The sequence below is a fragment of the Xyrauchen texanus genome, chromosome 49 (assembly GCF_025860055.1).
Source record: "Xyrauchen texanus isolate HMW12.3.18 chromosome 49, RBS_HiC_50CHRs, whole genome shotgun sequence".
Lineage (NCBI taxonomy): Eukaryota > Metazoa > Chordata > Actinopteri > Cypriniformes > Catostomidae > Xyrauchen > Xyrauchen texanus.
This window is the reverse complement of record NC_068324.1, coordinates 7,382,518-7,410,241: the sequence shown is the minus strand read 5'-3', so window position 1 is coordinate 7,410,241 and position 27,724 is coordinate 7,382,518. Positions and strand designations below refer to the sequence as shown.

Here is a 27,724-nt window from a genome sequence, read left to right as displayed (position 1 = left end):
ATGAATAGAACCGTATTGTACAGTGATAAAATAAAATATAACAAAATTGATATTAAAATGCAGCAAAATGACCCACAGATGTGTTAATGCGCTAAGTTATTAGAAATAAGTTTTTTCAACTTTTGTGGGAAAAAGGTCCCATTTTCCACATATGTGGACGTCATGTTTATCAGCGCACTGGTGCTTGAAAAATGAATGGATTTTTTAAAGCAGCATATCAAACTAAACTAGAGACCCTACTCTTTACAACCAAACAGTTTAAAATAAAAAATAAAAAAAAGAAGTTCTTACCAGAGGCACTTTTGTTGGCGCTGCGCCCATAGAGGCTCTTCACAGAAATCGCGTGACGTGGCGCGCAAGAAGTTTAACCCTTAAATGACAGTGTAGAGTGATGTGAACATTATGCAGTCAGTTTAAATAAATTTCAATTATGTGTTGCGTATAGCAAAGCCAAAATACTATGTATTACTATGTAATACACACATGTGGACGCGGGGTCGCGTGAGTTTAAAAAAGGCTAGATGTAGCACCAAGAACGGAAAAGAAATCAAATGTCTTGAGAAACATTTATAAAAGTTGAAGTTATTTTAACTTGACAAGCTGTCATAAAAACATGGGGCTTCTGTGCAAAACACCGAAAAAGCAGCGAGACATGTTGCAATGTTAAAAGACGTCAATTTGATGCATTGAAAAACTATTAAAAAAAAGAAACAGCATAGATGGACACAAAAAAAGTGAGACAAAAAAAGTGTAGGCAAAAATGTAAAGATAATTACTGTATATCATATATTTATTATGATATTTAAATGATTAAATTTTTTTAATTCACAGTTGGAGTAATCAGTCAAGGAAAGGGTCACCATTGTTCAGATAATACACCACCTCTCCACCCACCATTTCCCCCTATAAAGTCTACATAATTTTCACCCTATGCAATATCCACATCCCTTCTTTTTTCTCTCCAATGGCTCTGGCCTGCAGAAAGTGCATGATAGCTGCTAAGCCTGTGTGCGGTTTGGCAGCCTTCCTGCTGCCTGCACTGGCTCTCCTCAGCCCTGGCCCTATCAAAAAAAAAACTGTGATTCCAATAAACACTGTAGACAAGTGAGTCTTAGTTGTGAACTCGGCATGCCAGATGAGACAGTTGGGAGCGCACACTGGTGCTGATGCCTAAAGAGTCTCACCACACTCTGAGGAAGCGGCCAAATTTATGGGGCGCCATGTAAGGAAGGGAATGATGGGTGAGCAACACCAGGCACACCCAACTTCACCTGACCTTTACATAACAGAGAGACACAAACACACAATTCACACCACAGATATGTACACACAGGTACACAAAGTCGCACTCTCAGATGGGTGCACACACAAAGGCTCAAACATAAACAGACATTTACCCACAACCTCCAGTCTCTAACTGACCAATGAGACGCAGAGGTGCAGTAAGCGAGGGGAGTACTGCTCAGTATGAGTGGAGCGTTGTGTATTGGCTTGGGCTCTTCAATAATTTAGAGCCAAAAGGGGGGCTACATGGACAGAATGCATAGAGACAAGGCTGTTTGCTCGGAGTCAAAAATCGATTCAGTCCATGTTTGCATTGAGGATGCCACAATGATCATTTCAACTGATGCGGAGCCTTTATACTTCCGCGGAGATGCTGTTGGACATGTCGAAACACTTGTACTTGGATATTTAGAGAAAAAACAAAAACCATTTATTTTGGTGGTTTAAATTTAAAATGGAAAATTCTGTCATCGCGTGGTTCCAAAACGGTATGATTTTATTTCTGATGGGAACACAAAACGCCATTGTTTGGCACAATTTTCTTACCGCTAACTTTTGTCTTATTTACCTGTAATACAATATCTAAACATGCTTAAGACAAGAACAAATAACTTGAGAAGCAGAATTTCATAAGACATGAAGTATTGTTTTTTTTTTGCAATGCAGTATGTCACAGTCACCATTCACTTTAATTGCATCTTGTTTCCATACAATGAAAGTGAATGGTGACTGAGGCTGAATATTCTGCCTAACCTCCCCTTTTGTGTTCCACAGAAGATATAAAGTCATAAAGTGCCAGAAAAAAGAACAGAGACCACAAGTGGTATACATCGATGTAAAAATTACACTGACATTCAGACCTTCAGCATTCAAAAGCAATGAAGATGTTTACAGCTGGTCAGATTTGATTAATTATATGATCAAAGAATGCACATAAAAATAAATTTTATGTTTTCATATGGTTAACCAACATAATGAACTATTGATTTCACAGCCACCGAGGCATTATACTGTGAAGCAAAAGAAAATTAAAAGAATTATGATTCACATAATAGATGACTCACAAACAGACACTCTTCGTACATCCTTGTTTGCAAATTAACCAGTCTTATTCACTTTGAGCCAAGACTTCCATTTCTTTTTGACAGAGAGAAAAAAGAGCCACTTGTTGACTAATGCAGCAAAGCGTTTTGGTCAACGAGGAGCAAATTCTTGTTTATTGGAGTGACAGTTTTTTCTTTTGATAGGGCCAGGGCTGAGGAGAGCCAATGCAGGCAGCAGCAAGGCTGCCAAACCGCACACAGGCGTAGCAACTATCATGCCCTCTCTGTGGGCCAGAGCCATTTGAGAGGTACATTATCCTCTTGATCTGTCTTATTAACTCTGAGCTAATCTCAGCGCCATACAGCTTGATCACCTTGGCACTTTGCCATTGAATAGACTATTTAAAAGAATAGTATCAATTGTGGGAAATGGTCCCATGGCAGCAAACTTCAAATATTTTCTTGATATTAGAGCATTAGAGTCAGATGGTGATTTTGTAACAAACTTTATGCCACGTTGTACTGTGTATGATTTCTTAAAGGAATAGTTCATCCAAAAATTAACATTTTGTCATTATTTACTCACCCTTATGTTGAAATTGTATAACTTTCTTTCTTCTATGTAACACAAATGAAGTCTCTGTATAACAGAATGTCAAAGCTGCTCTTTTACACCCAATGAAAGTGAATGGTGACCAAACCTGTAAAGCAAGATTTTCAGTGAATAATTACTTAAATTTCACTTAAAGCTTCATACAGACCACTTTATTGTGCTATTTTATCCATATGTGAGCCTGCCAGAACCTAGTCACCATCCACTTTCATTGTATGGATGAGAGCAGTGTGAACGTTCTTCAAAATGTGTTTGTTTATTTAAAATTTGTTTGTGAGTTCAACAAAGAAAGTCATTCAGGTTTGGAAAAACATGTCTGTTGAGTAAAATGATGTCAAAGTTTACATTTTTGGGTGATCTATATCTTTAAAAGCTGTTAAGATAGATGATTGGGCGAATTAGCGTATGACATACACTTATATGTCACTGTCAACATTTCAGGTGAAAATGACGTATAGCATATGAGCGTACATATTTTATCTGACAAATAAATGTTAAGTCTAGAGTAGTTCTTGTACTGAACTATATAAGCCACTTCCGCCTGACATATACACACAAAACGCACATACATACACACATTGGCTCTTTTCGGCGTGAAATCATTTATCAATGACAAGTCACACAATAGCTAACTAGTTGCATTTCTACCAGGCGACTCTCACCAAGCACCTTATTTCCCTTGAGACTTCTATTGCTTAGTCTTGTGGTTAAATTATCTCACAGAACATTTTTGTAACACAGAACTCTAACTGTTTTACAATAGAGGCACAATCAGACACAACAGAGAGAGCATACAAGCAAGTCTCACAGTCACTGATATGGTGAGTGATGATGGGGTTGAAGTTCTTGACTCAGCAGCCCCCTCTAGCACTCAGCTGAAATACTGCACCACTTTTTCGATTGCCCACTGATGCATAGTGTTTTATTAATTTCCCGTTCAAGCTGCCAGCATTCTTTATCAATCTTTAAATCAACAAATTGGACTTCAAAACAAGTTGACATCTCCTCCAGTTTAAAAGATAAATTCAAATGGGAAGCAAGTCTGGTGAAATATGTGTTTTTCATGAAGTCCTACTAGGATCAGAAGAACGTTGTTTAGTTTGAGAGTGATAGACCATATGTTTATTTGGGCCCTTCAGCAAGGAGCTTTAAAAGATGTATCAATGTGAGCTTTCATTTGCTTTAATGAATGAAGATGATAATGAAATTAAGCTTTTGCTACCATCACCTGTTTATCCAAGCGGGTCCCACTCAATAGACATCATGCTTTCAAATTGCATTACATAATTATGGTTGGTGCTTTGTAGCTAAAAATAAGAATGAAATCAAAAACAGAGCCATAAAAACATAATTATTTTGATTTCCTGAACCCTCTTTACCAAATTCTCGTGTACACTTAAAGCCAAATAAAACAGCTGTGTTTGACATATCGCACATGAATATTTTCTTGTGCAACTTTATCAGTTAAAGACACTAAGGCAGAGCTGCTCCCCATCTGACTTTCTGATCAACCATAGGCAAGCACAAATGGAATTGAAGGCTTTTAAAAAAATATGGGGCAAAGGCTGATATAGCACAATGCCTATTTAAGTCATTGTTATTCTTTTAAGTGAAAACACACTTATTTTCTCTGTAAATTAGGCTTAATATTTAGCCTTAAATCTCCACATTTAACCAGCCCTGACCAGTAGGTCCAGTAGGTGGCAATATGCACGAAGACTGTGAATCACCAAAAAGAAAGTGGAAGTAAAAGTGGAGATTTATAGTAAAAAAAGGACTTAAATATTTATCTATTTCTCACCCACACCTATTTTATTGCTTCTGAAGACATGGATTTAACCACTGGAGTCGTTACTTTTATACTGTCTTTATGTGATTTTTGGAGCTTCAAAGTTCTGGCCACCATTCACTTGCATTGTATGGACCTACAGAGCTGAGATATCCTTCTAAAAATATGTATTATTGTTCTGCAGAAGAGATAAATGCATACACTCTGTGATGGCATGAGGGTGAGTAAATGATGAGAGAATTTGAATTTTTGGGTGAACTATCTCTTTAATATTACTGCCTGTGGAAAACAGGCTGTACAGGGAATTTTATATTAAGAGCTGCAGTAATTCATTAAATTACAATCCAGACACACTGTGTAATCAAATGCACTTTCCGCATTTTAAAGAGCTGATTCAGGTGCCTTGATCACAGTGGTGTAGTGATGCTGCACAGTTCTTGCAAAGTATGAAAAATTGTAGTAGTCTACTGCATATACTCAGAACAGGCCTGAAGATGGGTAATTTTATCATGCAAACCTCATCCAGCACTAATTGGGCATGTTTCACCCAAAAATGAAAATTCGCTCATGATTCACTCCTGGCATCCTAGATGTAAATGTCTTTCTTTCTTCTGCAGAACACAAATGAAGAGTTTTAGGAGAATATCTCAGCTCTGTACGTCCTCACAAGGCAAGTGAATGGGTGCCAAATGTTTGAAGCTCCAAAAACCACAAAGGGAGCCTAAAAGTAATCCATAAGACTCCAGTGGTTAAAACTATGTGTTCAAACATATGATAGGTGTGGGTGAGAAACAGATCAATTTTTAAAATTATTTTTTACATAAATTCTCCTCCCTGCCCAGTAGGGGGCAATATGCACAAAAACAGAAGGAGAAAGTGAAAGTGAAGGAAAAAGTACTCAAATTTTGATCTGTTTCTCACCTACACCTTTCATATCACATTAGAAGATGTGGATGAAACCACTAGAGTCGTATGGATTACTTTTATGTCGCCCTTAAGTGGATTTTGGAGCTTCAAAATGTTGGCACCCATTCACTTACATTGTATGGACCAACTAGATTGAGTCCTGCCTACAACATGATCGCATTCCCAGAGTTTTTGGTCTCTGTCTACTAAAAGTGGCAAAAACATATTGCTGTCATAAAAAAATTATGAAAGCACATAGAAACATATTACATTTATCGTGTTTGAGTGGTTAACAGGTTCATACATTTTATAGATACAAGCTACTAGCCTTATGCTGGTCATTTCTATCTTATCTGAAGTGTTTTTTTTTTTTTTTTTTAGGTGTGCCCATATGTTTTGCAACAGTGTGAAATGAATCCTCTTCTAAAACTCAAGCTGCCTTCCTGAAGACCGGGCAAGTGACATTTCCTCTCCTATTCCTGCGTGACAACATCATTTAACATCAGCTGCTGATGAATAGCGAATGGAAACAGACATTCGATTGCAAAAGTCTGGCCTGCAGAAATGATTTAGAGATTTCTGAAGTGCCTTTGTGAGTGTTCAGATGGAGATGCTGGAGGCATCAAGAACATCTAAGCGCATATTACACAACCATATGAGAACAAGTGGAGCCGAATATCAAGCTGCATGAGAATTAGTGCACTGTTACTGGTTGAACTTTGGCAGAATGATAAAAAGGTACTTCAGAAATTTCAATTATGAGTTATACAAGATTTTTCATAATTTAAATCAAATTAAAATGATTTAATCTAAATTATACAACACTTAGTTCTGGTCTAATCTAATTGGACAAAGAGTGGTGATGTTTAGTAGAACCGCACTGGAACACTTCACTGTTGGTTTCACTGTTTGCTTGTCTATTTTCATGGAATTTGCTTTGGCATCCTTTGAAACCATTTTCGTTAGCAGAACAAAACTAGATAAATTAACTGACTACATTGTGTTTAAATTGCAAACAACTTGACAATAAGTTAGAGCCTGGCTTGCATCGTTTCCTCCATTTGCTCCTCATCAACTCATTGTTTTCTGTCCTCTATCCAATATCACTGGTCAGTAAAATGGTGAAAAGACCAAAAAAAAAATAAAATATATAAAAACCTTCAAGATGCCTGACATTTTAAATAAGTCATTAAAAGGCATTTTCAACCACTGAATACATTTTTACAGACTCATCTTTGGCTTGCAGTTCAAAGTCAGTTCCTCAGCTGACTGTCAGACCTGCAAACTCAGCATAGTCCATCTCCTCCGTTCGCTGTGCCATGCAAATTATTGCCGTGGCCATGATTAAAAGCCACCCATTGAAAGTAATCTCATATTATGAGAGTTGCTTTAATCAATATATCTCCAGCATATGCTCCTCAAAATGGCAATAACCATCATTATTTAATTATACATTTATTTTTAAAAGGAAATCAGATGGGTCATAATTCCACAGTCCTGAAATACAGATACAGACAGATCAGATCTATCATCCTCTAGAAATGTCTCTTAGTGGCATCCATAGAAGAGCATACCTACATTTGATCTAATCGGTAATTCGGTTCTATGGCTTGTCGCAGCCAATCACAAAAATCCGCCTCGTTCAGATGTTTATAATGGCACTTGCTAAGGCGAGCGGCACTATCACTGTTGCTCAAACTTGTTCTAAACCTCTAACCCTAAGCATTAAACTTTGACATATAACTCATTCCACAATGTTTATTTACTTTTCTAAGCTATCAGACTTTATATTTTTACCTAGCAGATGATAAAAAAATCCCACACACTTGCATTGAAGGAGGAACCCAAGCCATATAGGGATTAGAATATCATAGAGACTTGGGGGAGAAGATACATTTTTTCTGCCAGCTCAGAAAAAATGGCAGACTAGATCACTCATGGGAGGATCTATGATAATAGGGTGGAGTCTGTCACCAGTCGTGGGCGAGGCCTGCTCTAAGGTGACATCACGTTAGAGCAGAACAAAAAACATTCATTTTGACACACTGTTTTAGATTAATAGAAATATAAGAAAGCGGGGTGGCTGGACTTTTAACATTGTAGTGGTTGTGTACACACACTGCCGACTCACATTTATTTACAAACACCATGTAATATTGAATTTTCCATTATAGGTCCCCTTTAAATTAAAAGCAATAACTATGGTGTAGATAAAAGCTATAAACCTGCTAAACCTTCTCTTTAAAATCTAACCTTCAAACTGCCAAATCAAAACATCTGACAGTGTTTACAGCCCAGTATGTGCAGATTTTTATAAAAGATAAACTATCGAGTGCAAATGTTTCAAACTCCTTTTAGAACTCTCAGATTAAAATTTAAACTTTGCTCCACAGTTTTATTCCGAGACAAAGTATTTATCACAGCTGTGACTAAATTGAACCTAATCAGAATGTGGCACTCAGCATATTTAATTAACAAACTCTGTGCCAATTTCATCAAGCCTGTCGGTTATCTTGTCGTTTATCATGCGTTTTCTCACAAGAAAACGACAATACTTGATTAAGTTCAGAAGAAAACAGAATTGCGAACGGAAGGAAGCAGGAATTTCATTCTGCAGTCTGAAATTGCAAAGCTGAGGTGATTAAAGGTGCTGTCTTTGAGATGTAAATGAGATTCCTTTTGAAGATTATCCTGCATTTGGCAAAGACACCTCTGCGTTGAGTGGGAGACTGCTAGAAAGGTCCTACAGGTGTCACTGCCAATCTGGGAAAATTGATAAATTTCACTTTATTTCCAGTTGCACTAGAGAAATGTGGCAAAATGGCTTTAAGAGTTCCCATGCTTTTTGACGAAATCAACACAATGGCAGGCTATGTTAAGAATTGATTGATTCTGAAAAATTATATTACATGAAATAAGCAACTCGGTATGTAAAACAGAGGTTCTTAACCCTATAACGCAACTTTTTATGTTTCCTGTTTCACTCTGTGTTCAAACTGAAAAGCCAAAAAAAATAAAAAAAATAAATGAAGGTATGTAAGTTTCACATGTTTATGGCACCATCTAGTGGTTATTTGTGAAAAAAGTGGTTTCAATGTTTATATCGATCCATTTAAAATGACAGCGGACTTGCGCGAAAAGTGACTCTTATGTTGGGATAAATTACAGCTTATTTTAATATAGTAAAAGTAACAGTAATGATTATAATGTAACTGATATTTTAAAAGTTGTATTTGCTGAATATAAGCAACTCGGTATGTAAAACAGAGGTTCTTAACCCTATAATGCAACTTTTTATGTTTCCTGTTTCACTCTGTGTTCAAACTGAAAAGCCAAAAAAAATAAAAAAAATAAATGAAGGTATGTAAGTTTCACATGTTTATGGCACCATCTAGTGGTTATTTGTGAAAAAGGTGGTTTCAATGTTTATATCGATCCATTTAAAATGACGGCAGACTTGCGCGAAAAGTGACTCTTATGTTGGGATAAATTACAGCTTATTTTAATATAGTAAAAGTAACAGTAATGATTAAATTGTAACTGATATTTTAAAAGTTGTATTTGCTGAATATAAGCAACTTGTGCTTGGTTAAAATTTTCTATATTATTTTACTGAAAATGCCAGTTGCAATTACATGTACTGTATCAAATATTATACAACAGGCATTTGAGGTATATCTCTTAATCATCATTCCATTCCATTCATGCCCACTATAAAAAATAAATAAACTAAAATTCTGACATATACTTTTCTTAAGAAATATTTAAAGTGTGAACTCATATTTATGTGTATTTGTGTGCAGCCTGCTCTGTCATTATAAAGATCTCATTATTTTACATTACAAGTTATGGACGATGTCATCTTATCCTATGTTCCTGAGACCTAGCGAAAAAAGTTTTTAGATGTCAATATAGTGTTTGTTTATTGGAAAAAATATATATTTTATTTATATTGTATTTGATGTACTGAATTGAACTGTGATACATTTTTCAATCCATATTTATAGACCAAGGAGAGGAAGTTGTCATGGCCAAACTCTCGAACATTTGGTGTTATCAGATAGTCCTCTGATAACACTCTATGATTTCCCACTGTAGTATGTATGGCTAAGAAAAACTTAAATAACAAAATGTCCTTCACAAAAATGAATTGCTGAGCCTCAGGAGCATAATGACCTAATGTATTAAATATGATACATAAAAAAACTAAAATGTTTGTCTAGTGGTACTAAAAAGTGTAATGTCAAAAAAACATTATTTTCTGACAATTCTTTCATATGTTAGGCTATTCAGGGTCACCTTGGTATAGGCTATACCTAAAATGTGTAGCTTCTCTTGTGCTTAAAATTAGGGCTGCAACTAATATATATATATATATATTTATTTATAATTTTTTTATAATAAATGAAAATGATCAAAAATTAAATGTATTCTTAATTCGCTGGCTGTGTGTGGGATGGAGGACCTCCCTCACTGACGCCACTTTACAGTTGTAAAAATGCATTTGTATGATAAAATTGTGTTCTCACAAGAACTTGTACAATTTCAGAGCTGAACAAGTGAACACACAAGCCATTGTGAACGGGTTTCACTCATAATGGTAATGAAAGTGCAACAGACATCAACATTTTCCCTGAAAAATACCTTACATTTTGGGTTGTTTCTCACCAAAACCCACTGCATGTCTGCAGAAGACATGGAATAGTCTTTTTTTGATACTTGCGGGTCCTTTTTTAAGCTGAAAAGTGAGGAAATCTGCTACTGTATTGAAAAGTCGGACCACTACATTTATTAAAGCATCTACTTTTGTGTTCCGCAAAAAGAAAATCATACAGGTTTGGAACAACATGAAGGAGAGTAAATTACGACAGAATTTTCTTTTGTTTTTGGTGAACAATTCCTTTGATTATGGCTGACTGATTAGCACATTTCTATAATTGCATTGGTAACTGAAAACTTTTGCATTTGTGTGATGTTGCATCCATGCCGCTAGGTGTCACTATAAGACACTGTTCTCCATCTTGATTGCTCATTTTGGTAGTTATTCCATTGTCTCTTATGGCAAATGGAAGCACAAAAAGTCCAACAGCAATTTTAATCATAATTGTGGCGCCTAGTGATTGGTCAGAAAATGTTGTGGATAGCTTAATTCTGTGATGTGAGTGGAGCTGTAGGTGCAAGAATATATACAATTAAGTTTGGCATGATGTAAAAGGCAATTTGACGACAGTTGAAGCTTGTGTTTTGCGCAATGTCTCTTTTATGGTACACGTGTTGCTGTCTGTCTGATCAGGCACTGCAGTTGGCAGCAATGACAATCCAGAGGCAGTGTTACTCCAAATGACCTCGTCTGTGATTCACTGACTGAGAACGCAATTACGCTTCTCTCCTCTGCCGAATCCCACAGCTCGTCTATGCTGCTAATTGGCATGAATTAGCTGTGAACAGTGGGAGTGTTTCAATCCATCCCCTCTTTCTCTCTCATTTTAACTTTCCAACTCCTCTCTAACTCACATTATAGGACTGTGAGAGGGCCCACTTGAATTGGCTCTACAGTCTAATGGTCTGCCAGGTTCTTGACATCGCCAGTGAATATTAGTACAGACTTTTTAATCAAGAGACTCTCATGCTGCCGCCCATTGCTAAAAGTACATGTACCAAAACATCTGGCATGCCAGCTTCGCTTGCGTGCGCAGCTCGTAATTAAATGTCTGATTTTCTGATCCATTAGTCCAAATCTATACACATTTAGAAGCTCATGCTTCCTGTATATTGTCCGACACGCTCTTCCAACACCAACAGGGATACGGTCTGCTCTGACATTGACAACTTTTGTAGATTCAGAACAAGAGTAACTGGCTTCAAATGATGTGTGTAGTTTTCCAAAAGAGGGCACTATGATAGTAATTATTGCATTGAGCTCATGAAGGTCGAGAAGGGTCAACCAGTCGAGATTCTGCATCAGGGGCTGTACATACCCCTGGGGGCACAGAAAGGTTCCATATTCCATATTGTCAGTGCTGGGGAGTAACGGAATACATTAAATGGGATTACGTTTTTAAAATAAAAAATATAAGTACACTACACTACAGTTCAATGTAAATCATTGGTAATTTGAATACAGTTACATTCAAAAATTATTTGGAAAACATACACATGTGTATTTTGTCTTACTGTACTGGCAGAGTTTTTATAATCAAAGCAAGTGAAAAAATCGACCAGTGCTGAAGAAGTAATCCAAAGTATTTAGAATACGTTACTGACATTGAGTAATCTAATGGAATATGTTACAAATGACATTTTACAGCATGTATTCTGAAATCTGTAGAGGAATACATTTCAAAAGTAACCCTCCCAACCCTGCGTACTGTAGAGCGCATCTAAACGAGTCTAGCAGGAGACGCGGATATAAACATGGTACATGGAGAAGGCCGCCAGGGTATCTACTGTTCATTGAACGAATAACTGTCCACACCTTGCAATAATCAGTATATTGTGATATTTTGTATACTGTATATACAGTTATCATGATTTAAAATTACCAATACCACCCAACCCTACTTCAGAATGGACTCTTTGACCTTGGGACACTGAACAGTGAAATTCAATGGGCTTGACATGTTCTGCATTTGTTAGCCAATCAGGTTCTTATTTCCCAGGATATTGAACAAGGAGAGGGTCGTTCTCACCTTATGTCCACTTCTGTGCAGGCACAGTCACTCTGACAGGGAATAAGGACTTTCTAAAACGTAATAAAATGTCTCCCTCAAGAGCTGACATTCTCATATCAGACCTTATTCCTTAACTATTAGCACTTTTCTAAAACATTTTTCTTACTTACAGAACCTTTAAGGGTGCAGTCCATGGTCAAGTGTAATTCCGAACCCTGTCCTTTATGAAAGGGCTGTCAGACCTCCCAGAAAGTTTCCAAATGTCAATGAGTTATAATCACTCTTCTTCCATGAAATACCAACCGTCACTATCACTAATGTTACTTGGTCTAATAATGACATGGTTTGGTGTGTATAACACAATTATTTGACAGTGGAGTACCAAACCAGACATGCAGTATTAAAAGCACAATTAATACATGTAACTACAAAAAATGTAACTCAATTACATTGTAATGTACACCAAATGTAACTACAAAAACAAAAACAAATTGTTTTCAAACAAGTTTCTTGAACATTCCTTCCACCCTTCATTGGTTAGTGAACCCCAAGCTCTCGCCATTGGCTGAGCCGATGTTTATGATAGAACCAAAGTGTTTACAGTCTTTGGAGAATCAACCTCTGAATTGCTCACTTGTAGTTGTTTCTGCATATTAATCTCGTATAGAAAAAAAGTGCTTTACATTACAGAAATGTATTCACTTTTAAAAGGATTGACTTCTGAATGTTAATTCTCAAGGAAGGTAATATACAGGTATGTAGGCTATGATCCGAAAACCATAAATAGACAGGTTAATTAATTATTATTAAACTTGCAGATGGGGAAGAAGATAAGGAGATAATGAATAGCTGGGAAAATGAGGAATATTCCCTCAGACACCATCATTAGTGTACAGGAAAGCTGTGAGAAGACCAGATGGAGTGTATCAAGGAACGAAAAGAAGGTCATATTTAAGTTAGACCTGAAACAGTGCCCTTGCTGCTAATTTGCACTGCTAACTGTGGTCTCACATAAAAACCATCATGAATAGGCTGCATTTCCTCTTATTTTTGTAAAAACTAAAAACATAAAAACAAAACTGAATTAACCAGTCTAAGCTGGTTCGCTGGTCAACTAGCAAGGTCAGACTGGTCTTGTTTGCTGATTTAGAAGCAAATTCTAGAAGCAAACATCTCAAAGCTTCAAACTACAGCAAAGTGAAATAGTTTATCCGTAAAAATGGAACAAAATACCTAAATGACCCACTAGCCTTTCAGCTAAACAATGAATGCTAACATAAAGCTAACCTTGTAGATGCCTTGATTGCAGCCATTGTAAGTACTTTCCATCGTGTAGCTTCGGAGAATGCCAATCTCCCTCCAAACCACCACTCGAGCCGTGGATGCCCGAGACTTCTCCACCAGATAGTTGCAGTTGTTGAAGGAGAACGCAGGAGCAATTCGGTCCAGTGTCTTAGCGATGGTCTGTAAAAACAATGCAAGTGTATTTGCTATGAAAATGCAAATGCACACATGCTACTACCTTCATGTCTGCCTTGGAAGCTCCTACTTATGAGTTTGGAAATTGTAATTACAATATGATGTGTGTCCAAGTGATCTTGGTTGGAAAAAATGTACTTGTACGGCAATTATTTTTCTCGTTTTCATTTACCAACAAAGACAGGAAGCTTTTTAGTGCTAGTACAACAACATTAAGAGCGAAGAATGAAAATTACGTGTGTGATTAATGCTTTATTTTATCTCATGTTGCCATAGAGAATGATTGTAAATGTTGTTAGATTTAGTGTGATTATTCATCAATAGGTCATACAATTTGTATAAACATATTGGACAGTCAACATTCACAATTCTAGCTTATGATCATCTAAAGTTAACTTCTGCCATGATTTTTTAATGAATAGGCCCCCGATTTGAAAAGTCTGCATTCAAAGAACATACCAAATGTCCTAATGGTAAATCATCTTGTGCTCATCTCGTAAATACAATTCCAAAATTACTTAAAAGGCAGCAATACATTTCACTGAGCCATTTTAAACAACTTAAAAATGTGAATTCTAAAACTTGTGCCTCTATTTTCAGTGTTAAGTTGCAGTTCTACATATAATAATTATTTAATTAAAGAGACTTGAAAATGTGTTCTTGACCGTCATTGCATATACAGAGAACATCAGACAGACGGCAGCAAGAGACACAATATTTTCCACATCACAGATCCAACCAATTTACATATGCTTTTATATCAATTTGTCATAGGCAGCACATTGGAGTAAAAAAAAAAAATGGCCACACTGAACTTTAATAAATCTCAAACTAAACTTTCAGGCAAGATGGAATATAGTTGTGCCAATCAGATTTCAATTAAACACAGACAAATGAATTTCAGCAGGTTGAGTAGCAGCTAATGCTCCATTCTCATTGTATAACTTGATATAGATGGAACAAATAAAGCATGCAAAACATTATAAGCCATGCATTGTTGGCTCTGAAAACAAATAAACAGATTATGGTGATTAATTGTTAATGCAAAAAGCTAGACAGTTATCTTTACACATGGAAAAACAGTATTGCTCAAAGGTTGCCCTTTCATGTAAATGAGTTCTCAGTAATGTGTCATTGAAGAATCAACCTTGTCTCAGGTGTGTCTCCTAATATTTCTTAGGAGGAATAAAAATAGAAACAAATGTATGAGACAATTTTTGACATAAAGTAAGACTATAGAGTAATATAATTTATATAAATAGCATAGTTTAGATCATTTGGTCTTGGAAGAATGAGATAAGAGATTAGTTCATATTGAAATCTCCGTCTTTTGGTAGGTATCTTGGCAAATTCTGTTCTATGGCAAGTAACCATACCCTGTAACCCGGGTCCTCTTTCAGTGAAGCTGTGTTAATGGGAGATCCAGATTGCCACAGGGTTTCCTTCATACTGCAGCCATACAGAAACACATTCTTCTTCCTGGAGTGGCCATGGTAATCGCAGAACACCTGTGCAATGTGAAATAACGCAGCATTTGTTTCATAAATAGAAAGAGAAACAGAGAGATGATTAAGATTAATTATTTTGGGCTCTGACTTAAGTTAATGGAATGTTCCAATCATGTCAAGAAAGCTAAAAAAAGATGGCCTGTATGGCTTTGTTTCTGTCAGACTCTCTTGTCCTTGCCTACACACACATGTGCACAAATTTTGTGACCAAGGTACACTGATTAATATTCACAATGATAAATATGAATTACAGTACAGTATAATAGATATGTAAATATGGCTAATTGTGTCAATAGAGTATATTTCTGCAAGTGTTAATGTTCTTTGGTTAAAATACTTAATATGCAGAGATAAATAAGTGAACCATTTATAGGTTGATTTTACCTAAAAGTGTAAACTCTAGTGCTATTAATACATTGCTTTGTTTGTTTGAGCATCCGGACCAGCCCGACAACAGCAACATTGGCTCATTCAATAGCGTGAGTTTGGGATGGTACTATGTGTCAATTTGTAACAGAGTCTTCAGAAAATATGCTTGAAAATAAATGTTTGTGAACCCCCCCACCCGACTAGATAGGGCAACAGTTCCATTACTCCATTTCAGACAAACATCTTTTGTAAAAGGACAGAGGGTGCAGAGGGACAGATGTAAAGATAGAAGTTATTCTTCAAGCTTTTATAGCAGTAGCAGAAGCTCAAAGGCACTGGGCATGAATCTAGGAATAGACCGAACAAAAAAAGCTCTTAATTCTGTTAGGAGGCATAAAATTGGAGGTCATCTGAAACCATGAAATATCCATGAGTCGATAAACTGGGTCATTGTTTTTAGAACTGCTTTTAATGTATATTCGGTATATAAATAATTTTAAAAACAAATGTATTTTTAATTGATGTTTTAATTTAATTTATTACATTTTTTAAATCTTAAGTGTTTAGAGGAGAAATCAACCTATAAATGGCTAATTTATAGTTATCTTTGTATATTAAACTGAGATACGAGAAACACATTTAAATAATAATAATACAAAAATATACACATCAGCTTTAAAGGGGCCATGACATAACTTTTTTTATTAATTAAAATATTCTTTGAGGTTCACTTAGAATATAATTTATATTTTTTGCACAATCCATCAACTAATTTTCCACCCTCATTCAGAAACGTTTGGTTTTGGTGCTGCTTCTCCTTTAAGACTTGACAGTAAACGTCCACTGTTATGATTGGCTCTCTGCTCTTAACTGACCTGCACTCTTCTTGCCATCAGGCTATGGAAGTAATAAGGTAAAGTAGGTGTTGATATGTTGTCACATCACAATGTGGAGGAAGTAGATTACGAGTCATTTTGGCAGATTGGTTTTAACAAATGCTAATTTTGCAGTTAGGAGGAAGTGTTAAGTTCTGAAACTTGCAGTATATGGAAGCCCAGCGTAGTTCTAGCGGGAAGACTAGCAGCTGTACATCATCACATCATTAGCTTGGTAACTCTTAGCCAATCGCATGTAAGCCATTGCTTTATAAGTCTGCTCACAATCTATCACATTGCTGATACAGTGTGCTAACACGGCAACCTCCACCACCCCACCACCACAAGTTGAGCCCCGTAGGCTCCTCACCCCTGCCTCCTATCTCCGGCAGGATATGATGGTTCCGAGTACAACTCCCTCGGACCACCAGACGGGGCCTACACCAAAGAGAGACATTACTTTTCTGTTTTACATTCATCAAATAAATGGCATCTTAAACCTCACTCAAGCCTGCGTGTCTTCCCGATAGAAGTTTAATGACCTCTCATATACCTTAAGATCAAGGAAAATTGCATTCCTCATGTCTTGACCCCTTTAAGATAGAATGTGGTTGATTCTGTTTAAATAAACTAATGACATGAAGCCACAGTATTCTGTTTGTCAACAATAATGTCTTTATTTATGCTTCAAGATTAATCTACATTAAGCACGTTTATATTGTCCTTTTCGATATGGTCACATCTCATCTAAATATATTCATCTCAAATTAGAAATCAATACTAATTACTTATTGCAATCTGTGCAGAGCTCAATGCAGGCCTGCTTTGGACTGTATGTTCCAATGTTCAAATCTGTGACCACAAACAAACAGATAGATTTGGTCAGCCCTGACCTGCATTTGGAACCAGTAAGCTCTGAGATCATGGAGCAATTTCCTGAGAGCTCTCTGTGGAACTTCAGGATAAAATGGGAGCAGTGAGATGTAATGGAAACTTACCAGTGGAGTTCTGCCTATGCTGTTGAGGTAATAGAGAAATCCTTTGGTGTGGTAAATCGTTGGGCTGAAATTAAGGTCAGGCTTCAGCCACTGTCTGTTCAGATCCTCGCCATTGAGAGAACAACGATTGCTGGAAGAAATAAATAGGAGGTTCGGTGTGATTAATTATATGAAAAATAACACGTTAAAAACATTAATAATGCAATTAATCATGACATCATAATGTTATAAGGAATATTTCTACCATCTGAGCAATTCATGCTTGAAGTACCACCTGATTTAAGCAGAGGGCAGTAAGTGAAACTCTAGCTGTATAGGTAACACACAGCTTATTCAGAGAACAAACAACCCCTACTTTCACAGACAGCCGAAAGTGACAGCACAAGCTGAGAACACGTTCTTGGCGTTCATACACAGCTAATCATGCAAATCTCAATGCGGGGATCTCATGACATGTTTTTCTATGTTTCAAACTACAATTTATGTTGAAACAATGGCCTAAAATCCCTGACGTACCCTTATAACATCCCTTATAATCAATCTAAAACTTTTTAGATTTTTAGATTGATTAATTTACATTTTGTTTTGTATTTTTTTTATGCTTTTTTCGACTGCCACAATAATGTATTGCATTTGAATTATCTGAATTATTTATATATATAAACTGGCGGCCAAAGGTTTGGAATAATGTTGAGATTTTGATCTTATGGATATAAATTGGTACTTTTAACCACCAATGTGGAATTCAACTGATCACAATTTATAGTCAGGACATTAATAACGTGAAAAATGACTATTACAATTTGAAAAAAACTTAAACTACTTCAAAGAGTTCCTCCACGTGCAGCAATGACAGCTTTGCAGATACTTGGCATTCTAGCTGTCAGTTTGTGAAGATACTCAGGTGACATTTAACCCCACGCTTCCTGCAGCACTTGCCATTGATGTGGCTGTATTGTCAGGCACTTCTCACGCACCTTACAGTCTAGCTGATCCCAAAAAAGCACAATGGGGTTAAGATAAATAACACTCTTTTCCAATCATCTGTTGCCCAATGTCTGTGTTTCTTTGCCCACTCTAACCTTTTCTTTTTGTATTTCTAATTTCAAAAGTGGCTTTTTCTTTGCAATTCTTCCCATAAGGCCTGCAGCCCTGAGTCTTCTCTTTACTGTTGTACATTAAACTGGTGTTGAGCAGGTAGAATTCAATGAAGCTGTCAGCTGAGGACATGTGAGGCGTCTATTTCACAAACTAGAGACTCTGATGTACTTATCCACTTGTTTAGTTGTACATCTGGCCTTCCACATCTCTTTCTGTGCTTGTTAAAGCCAGTTGTCCTTTGTCTTTGAAGACTGTAGTGTACATCTTTGTATGACATTTTTGGTAATTTCAAGCATTGTATAGCCTTCATTCCTCAAAACAATGATTGACTGATAAGTTTCTAGAGAAAGCTGTTTCTTTTTTATTTTTGCCATTTTTGACTTAATATTGACCTTAAGACCTGTCAGTCTATTGCATACTGTGGCAACTCAAAAATAAACAAATACAATGTTAAGCTTCATTTAACGAAACAAATAGCATCTGTGTTTGATATAATGGCAAGTGATTTTTCTAATACCAAAATGGCAAGTGATTTTTCTAATACCAAAATTGCAATTTAGTATGATTACTCAAGGATAAGGTGTTGGAGTGATGGCTGCTGGAGATGGGGCCTGTCTAGATTTGATATCAAATAGTGACGGTGCTGTTTTTTACATCAGTAATGTCCTGACTATACTTTGTGATCAGTTGAATGCCACTTTGGTGAATTAAAGTACAGATTTCCTTCCGAAACAGCAAAATTTGCGCGCGCGCTCAGGCACGCAGGCACACACACACATTATTTAAATATAAATATTTATAATTATTTAGTCATTATTTATTAAATAATTTTTATTTGAGGGGCTTTCTCAGCAAATATTTATATATGCTAATAATTGATAAAATAGATAAATTAATCTGCATAACATTACGGCCCTAATATACTGTATAGATAGATAGATAGATAGATAGATAGATAGATAGATAGATAGATAGATAGATAGATAGATATCAATAAATCAACACATAAAAAACACATAAAATCATTGAGATTTTCTTGAATCTAAAACTATTTCACAGAATTGTTTATAATTATTATGCATGCAGCTTATAATGACATTAATTGAGAGACTACATAAAATATATGTACTTTAAAAAAGATAATTTGACACTGCAGGAAAAACTAACATTTATATATTTATGGAAATAAGGTGAAAAAATGCTATTCTATGGTTAAAACATGTAAGGTAAAAATGAAGGAAGTGATCAAAATACTATAAAACATATGAATATATGTCAGAATATAAAAGTAACATTATAGACAAAAGATGGCATAACCAATCCTCATGCGTCTATCCTTGTGTGAATCATGGCATTCCCATATCAGTATCTTTCTATACAGGTTACTGAAAGGTCACCGGTGGACAGAGCTATTTAGCAAGCCACACAGGCAGTCTGTAGATTAGAGGGCAAGGCTGCAGCTGAGCTTTATCTCTCAACAAAATCCAAGTGGCATTTGGAGGCAGCCTGCCATCTACAGACTTCCCCACACTCAGTTTCTGAAAGTCAGTTATAAGACAATGTTCAAACAATAGCAAATTGATAGGCCACGTTTGAAACGGCAGAGCACAACTGTTGCTCTCTGATCGCAGGTGCTTTGTTTGAAGATTGCTTTCTTTTCTGGAACTGAGAAAAAAAGCATGCAATATTTAAACAAAACGTTTGGTTACGTATGTAACCTCCGTTCCCCGAGGGAGGGAACGACATGTTGTGTCGGAGAAGCGACACTAGGGGTCTCTCTTGAGTGCCGATATTCACCTCTGATCTTATTGAAAAGGGCCAATGGGAGTTGGCAGTCTGTATTTGCATATCCCGCCCCCGGACATACGGGTATTTAAGCGGCGCAAATACGGGAGTTCATTCAGGATTTTTCTGAGGAGCCGGAAATGGTCCGGCCACAACAGTGGCTCGGTTCAGTGACATGGCGGAGGAAAGACACAACGTGTCGTTCCCTCCCTCGGGGAACGGAGGTTACATACGTAACCAAACGTTCCTCTTCTGTCGCTCTCTCCACGTTGTGTCGGAGAAGCGACACTAGGGGACCCATTCCAATCTTGCCATGTGCTGAACCTTGTACGTGGACCGCCGATACAGAGGCGGGCAGGGATTTCATCCAGTGCCATGCATCGTCTGTACCTGGCTGCACGTACCCTTCCCCAATGCCCCATAAGAACATCGGAGTCCTTCTAGTTACCCTGGGAGGGGAACAAGGCGATGTTTGCAAACATGGGCCTCATTTCTCTCTATGTTTCTCGCATAGAGCAATCACGGCCGGGGCCCTTACACGCATATAGGGAAGGGGGTCTTACCCAGACCCTGCGGAGACCACAACTGCCCTTTTTCTTGGGGAGGAAAAGTGGTAGATACGTCACACGGCTGTCTTAGGGCTCGTGTGGAAAGTATGGTGCGGTGGTAGATCCAGCCTCGAAAGGGGGGAGTTGCTACAGCACGGTGACCGAGGCAGCTGTAACTGCCTAAGGGAGACACAGGGGTCCGCTCGTAAGGGGACAGAACCGTGGAATTACACAAAGGGGAGTCCGAACAGGAGGCCTTCTTATTTTACCTGTGGAGCCCCTATACCAGTACAGGGTGGCCATCAGGGTACCCGCAGTTGCTTGGGTCGTCGAGTTCCTCCGCTGAACCGCGGACCCAGAGGGCTGGGGAGGGATCGACCAGGGGCCCGACTCGTTGTGGGGTGCCCTGGGAAGAAGGCGCACTACTTTACCTTGACGTCAGGAAAAGGGCACTGGGCGCAAGCGATCCACCCGGCCGGTCGGTCTACGTGTTACCGAGTTCTACGGGCTCGGACCTGAGAAAACACGAGACGCAACCGACTCAACGCGGAGGTTGTAAAACCTCGCGAAGGTGTTGGGTGTTGCCTAACCCATGGCTCTACAGATGTCTGCTAAGGAGGTGCCCTTGGCCAGTGCCCACGAGGACGCAACACCCCTTGTTGAGTGAGCTCGGACCCATAAGGGTAGGGGCACGGCCTGGGTGTGATATGCCAGTGTGATGGCATTGACAACCCAGTGGGCAAGCCTCTGTTTGGAGACGGCATTCCCTTTCTGCCCTCCCCCAAAGCAGACAAAGTGCTGCTCAGAGCGTCTGGTGCTCTGTGTGTGGTCCAGGTAAATGCGCAGGGCGCGCACTGGACACAGCAACGAAAGGGCTGGGTCTGCCTCCTCCCGGGGCAGCGCTTGCAGGTTCACTACCTGATCTCGGAATGGTGTGGTAGGAACCTTGGGCACATAGCCCGGTCGCGGTCTTAGGATCACAGACGTATCTGCCGGACCGAACTCCAGGCAAGTGTCGCTGACAGAGAACGCTTGCAGGTCCCCGACCCTCTTAATGGAGGTGAGCGCGATCAGCAGGGCCGTCTTAAGAGAGAGGGCCCTGAGTCCAACTGATTCGAGCGGCTCGAAGGGAGGTCTCTGGAGTCCTGCCAAGACTACCGAGAGATCCCAGGAGGGAACTAGGCCTGGCCGGGAGGGATTCAACCTCCGGGCGCCTCTCAGGAACCTGAGGATCAGGTTGTGCTTACCCAAAGACTTTTCATCTACAGGATCGTGGTGGGCGGCGATAGCGGCAACATACACCTTGAGGGTGGACGGGGACAGCCTCCTGTCCAGCCTCTCCTGTAGGAACAGAAGCACTGACCTAATCGCGCATCTCTGCGGGTCTTCGGCTCGGGAAGAACACCAATCTGCGAACAAGCGCCACTTTAGGGCGTAAAGGTGCCTGGTAGAGGGGGCTCTGGCTTGGTTGATGGTATTCACAATGGTCGCCGGTAAGCCGGCTAGCTCTTCCGCGTCCCGTCCAGGGACCAGACGTGGAGGTTCCAGAGGTCTGGGCACGGGTGCCAGAGCGTGCCCCGTCCCTGAGAGAGGAGGTCCTTTCTCAGGGGAATTCGCCAGGGAGGAGCTGTCGCGAGGAGCCTGAGTTCCGAGAACCAAGTCCGAGTGGGCCAGTAGGGGGCCACCAACGTGACTTGCTCCTCGTCCTCCGTGACCTTGCACAGCACCGGTGCAAGAAGGCTCACTGGGGGAAATGCGTACTTGCGCAGCCCCGAGGGCCAGCTGTGTGCCAGCGCGTCTGTCCCGAGGGGAGCCTCTGTTAGGGCGTACCAGAGCGGGCAGTGGGAGGTTTCCTGGGCGGTGAACAGGTCTACCTGGGCCTTGCCAAACCGTTCCCAAATCAGCTGGACTGACTGGGGGTGAAGCCTCCACTCCCCGCCGGGCAGGCGTTGTCGTGATAGCGCGTCCGCTACGACGTTGAGCTTGCCGGGGATGTGAGTGGCACGCAGCGACTTGAGTCACTGTTGGCTCCATAGGAGGAGACGGTGGGCGAGTTGTGACATGTGGCGGGAGCGTACGCCGCCTTGGCGATTTATGTACGCCACCACCGTGGTGCTGTCCGATCTAACGAGGACATGTTTGTCCCGAACTAACGGGAGGAACTTCCTGAGAGCAAGAAGGACGGTCAGCAACTCCAGGCACTTGATGTGCCAACGCAGCGGGGCCCCTTTCCAACGGCCCGCTGCTGCGTGCCCGCTGCACACGGCACCCCACCCGGACCGGGAGGCGTCGTTTGTGACCAGGACGCGTCAGGACACCTGCTGCAGGGGCACTCCTGCCCGTAAAAAGCAGAGGTCTGTCCAGGGTCGGAGTGTTTTGAGGCAGGCGGGGGTGATCCTTACTCCTTATCCTTGCTTGTCTTGGGACTCGAGTCTGGAGCCAGTGCTGGAGTGGTCTCATATGCATCAACCCGCGGAGGACGCCATATGCCCCAGGAGCCTCTGGAAATTTTTAGAGGGACCACTGTGCCTGGCTTGAAGGAAGCGAGGCAGTCCAGCACCGACTGCGCACGCTCGCTCGTGAGACATGCTGTCATTGAGACTGAGTCTAACTCCAACCTGAGAAAAGAGATGCTCTGAACCGGAGTGAGCTTGCTCTTTTCCCAGTTGACCTGAAGCCCCAAGCGGCTGAGGTGCCGGAGCACCTGGTCTCTGTGTGTGCATAGTAACTCTCGAGAGTGTGCTAGGATGAGCCAGTCGTCGAGGTAGTTGAGAATGCGGATGCCGGCTACTCGTAGCGGGGCAAGGGCCGCCTCTGCGACTTTCGTGAAGATGCGAGGGGACGGAGACAGGCCGAAGGGGAGGACTTTGTACTGAAACGCCTGGCCGTCGAACGCGAACCATAGGAAGGGTCGGTGTCGTGGCAAAATTGAGACGTGGAAGTACGCGTCCTTCAGGTCCACCGCTGCGAACCAATCTAGATGCTGAATGCCAGCCAGAATATTTCTCTGCGTAAGCATTTTGAACGGGAGTTTTAACAAGGCCCGATTGAAATCTCACAAGTCCAGGATTGGTCGTAAGCCGCCGCCTTTCTTGGGTACAATGAAGTAAGGGCTGTAGAAACCCTTCCTCATTTCGGTTGGAGGGACGGGCTCTACCGCGCCCTTGGCTAAGAGGGTCGCAATTTCTGTGCGCAGGGAACTGGCGTGCTCGCCGTGTACTGTGGAAAAGCGGATGCCCCTGAAGGGGGGCGGGAGTCGAATGGTCCGGTGCAGCCAGCGTGATGCATTGGGAAGCGAAAGCCACGCTTCCCAGCTCTGCGCTAGGGGCACCAAAGGGACGAGTATTTTGGACGTACCCGGCGGGGCCTCGCAGTGGTGCGGAACAGGTAATGCAGCGTCGGGCGGCTTCGTTGCGGCCTGAGGCTGAGGTGCTGAGAATAGACTCAAAGCACTTACCTTGCTCCGCGCGCCCGGCAGGGGGCGGGTTCTTGACTGAGGAGGAGGTCTGATGTTGGCGTCCTCTGGACTCGTCTGAACTGGCCAGCCGGGGGACAGTCGTGGGCAGGCGGAAGGCGGGATCGCCGCGTCCGGTGTACCGGGACTGTTGTGATCTGAAAGCACATTGCCATGAGAACGGCATTTGCGGGCCAGGTGACCCAGAGGCAAAGGAAATAGCTCTTTTATTGAGAATGTGGGTACCACAGCCCCCGTCAGGGCGTGTGGCAAATGAAAAAACAAAGGATTCTCCTCCCGGCCCTCCACCGGGGGACGGAGCGGTCTTACCACCTCCGGAGCTAACGTCTTCGGCTCTGGGTCGGCTGTCTCAGGAACGCTTGGGAGCCTTCCGGGTCCTGGAGGGGGTTCGTGAGACAGGGTGCTCGACGCTGGGGCTGAGAGCTGGGCCCGGATTGAGGCGGAGCAGGAGCTGGTTTCCTCGCAGGGGGACGCCCTCGGCGGGCAGACGGGGCAGGGCCCGTAGCGGCAGGTCTGCGGCGGGGCATGATGTGCGAAATGGCCTCCGTCTGCTTCTTCACCGCGGAGAACTGTTGGGCGAAGTCCTCGACGGTGTCACCGAAAAGGCCAATCTGGGAGACAGGTGCGTCCAGGAAGCAGTTTTTGTCAGCCTCACGCATCTCGACCAGGTTGAGCCAAAGATGGCGTTCCTGGACCACTAGGGTGGCCATCGTCTGTCCGAGTGCCTGCGTTGTGGCCTTCGTCGCTCTCAGGGCGAGGTCGGTCGCTGAGCGCAGTTCCTGCAGCACATCAGGATCAGGTCCACCCCCGTGCATGTTTCTGAGAGCTTTGGCCTGGTGGACTTGCAGGAGGGCCATTGCATGCAGGGCGGAGGCAGCGCATCCAGCCGTAGTGTAGGCCTTCGCGTTAAGCGAGGATGTTGTCCTACAGGGCTTGGATGGGAGTACGGGGCGACCCCGCCAGGAGGACATTGGATACCGTGGTAAGAAGGAGCAATGCGGGGTGCAGCTGGGGTGGCTTGCTTTCTGTTGAAAGCGAGCCGCGACCGCAACATGGTCATGGTCATGTTCTCGCAGTGAGAACATGAACCATCCACAAACGCCGCCTCGGTGTGATCGCGGCCCAAACACACGAGACAGCGCCTGTGGCCATCTGAAGCAGAGAGCACTCTACCGCATCCAGGAACGACACAGGGGCGGAAAGGCATCTTGAAAAGACGGCGTCCTTAAAAGGACGTTCAACGCCACTGTGTTTGCTATTTTAGAGAAAATTACTCTTAGTAAAAAACTCTTTTAATACACAGTGTGTGTGTGTACGTGTCTGCGCTGTCGAAGCGCTCAGGGGCAACAGTGCACGCCGTGCACTGAGAAGGAGAAAGCCGCTGTTGTGCACCGTCAAGATCCAACAGCATGCAGATCGTCAGAGGAAAACAGGAACGTTTAAGTGGCGTGTAACTCGCAGCAAACTGCAGACAGACCATCGGCTCCGAAGAAATTTTCTGAATGAACTCCCGTATTTGCGCCGCTTAAATACCCGTATGTCCGGGGGTGGGATATGCAAATACCGACTGCCAACTCCCATTGGCCCTTTTCAATAAGATCAGAGGTGAATATCGGCGCTCAAGAGAGACCCCTAGTGTCGCTTCTCCGACACAACGTGGAGAGAGCGACAGAAGGGGAACAATCATTACCATCAAAACATTTTTGTGTCATTCATAAAATATTAAGGAAAAGTATTCTCTAGATGTGCTTTTCATCACATGACTAGAGAAATCCTTGTACAAGAATAAAGCTTGTAAATGTTGGCTGTGCTGAAAATGGAAGACAAAAGTTGCAGTTTTTGGCTATAAAATTTACAGAAATAAATGAGCCATATGAAGTGCATGCCTATTAATACAACCTACTTCTCTCAGAAAACTGTGGCTCTTTGCTGAAGTTTGAGAGAAAAGAGCCAAAATCTTCAGACTTTCATGGTACATTGGCGTAAACAGAAGTACCATATTATAGGGTTCTAGAGACAAGGAAATTACTGTATTTTGTAGGCGACAAAACATGGCTGTTCTGGATAGCTTTCAATGGACCCCAGGAGGCCAGCAAAGCTGAAACAAAGAAAATTGCTCTTCTCTACAGCTTTCTCTAGTTTAAAGTAAACATACAGAAAGAAAAAGGAAGAGAAAACTGAAATACAATGTTGAAAAGTTTTTGATCACTCGCGAGTTAAATCAACATTATGTTTCCTCAGTTTTCAGCACTTTCATGTTCCAGGGATTGAATTTTATTAAAACAGATTTCAAATTTTTTCTCTTGTTTTCCAATCAAGGTCACATTTAAACTTTTAACCACAGACTTTAATATTTATTTTTCTTCTTTTTAAATGCCTTTCATGTATAGATTTTATTGTTTTACCCATAAAATATAAACATTCATTGCAAAAGTATTGTAACATTGGCTGGCAACAAGGTACACGTAGAGACAAAGATGAAGTGCGATGATCCCAAGTGCAGTTTATTTACAAAAGTGATATCCAAGAACTCTAACTTGAACTAACAACTCTAAACGTGACAAAACATAAGCATTAACTTGAACTGACATGACATAACACGTAATCATAAATTGACTATAGAACCAACATTACTCGACCATGGACAATGGCAAACATGAGGGTTAAATAATTGGACTAGGGAGAACACATGACAATGAAAACCAATGAACACTTAGAACTCTAAACAAGATAACAAGACCCAATGAAACTTATGAAACAATAAACCAATGAGGGCAAGACACAAGAACATGGGAAACACATGACAAGATCACATGGCAAGGAAACAGGAACTAACATGGCTAATTTAAAGTAAAAGTCATGAATGTTTAAACTATGATAACTGAAACAAAGTGTACTGAACACCCCATGGGCATTTGACTCTGTCCACTTTAAAAACGGCAATTTTTTTAAGATGGCAATTTGAGTCCGCCCACCTCAAATGGCATGCCAAATGACACAACTTCACCACACTGAAGACCCAATGGATATATGATTTAGAAATCCCAATAATCACTTCACTCAACCCCTTTAAAACACTCCAAATTTGGCAAACAGAATGGCTAACAATTTGACTCAGCTCACCTAAAAAAACGGAATACCCAATGGCTTTATGATACATAAATACCAACAATCAGTTTACTCAACCCACCTCAAAGGCAAAATGACTAATGATCATCTGACTCCACCCACCTAAAATAAACAATGCCCTATTATCATTTGACCACCACCACCAAAAAAG

At 40.8% G+C, this 27,724-nt stretch overlaps 1 protein-coding gene across 2 annotated transcripts in view; it reads right to left on the bottom strand.

The window, feature by feature from the left end:
* The window catches only part of LOC127640527 (cytosolic carboxypeptidase 4-like), a 207,668-nt gene that overhangs the window by 25,058 nt on the left and 154,886 nt on the right, over positions 1-27,724 (bottom strand). For both annotated transcript variants that reach the window (XM_052123142.1, XM_052123143.1), the window contains exons 20-22: positions 17,536-17,665; positions 15,162-15,293; positions 13,594-13,770 (exon numbers count right to left, since the gene is read on the bottom strand). In XM_052123142.1, the coding sequence (XP_051979102.1) occupies positions 13,594-13,770; positions 15,162-15,293; positions 17,536-17,665 (439 nt within the window). The remainder of the gene's footprint in view (positions 1-13,593; positions 13,771-15,161; positions 15,294-17,535; positions 17,666-27,724) is intronic.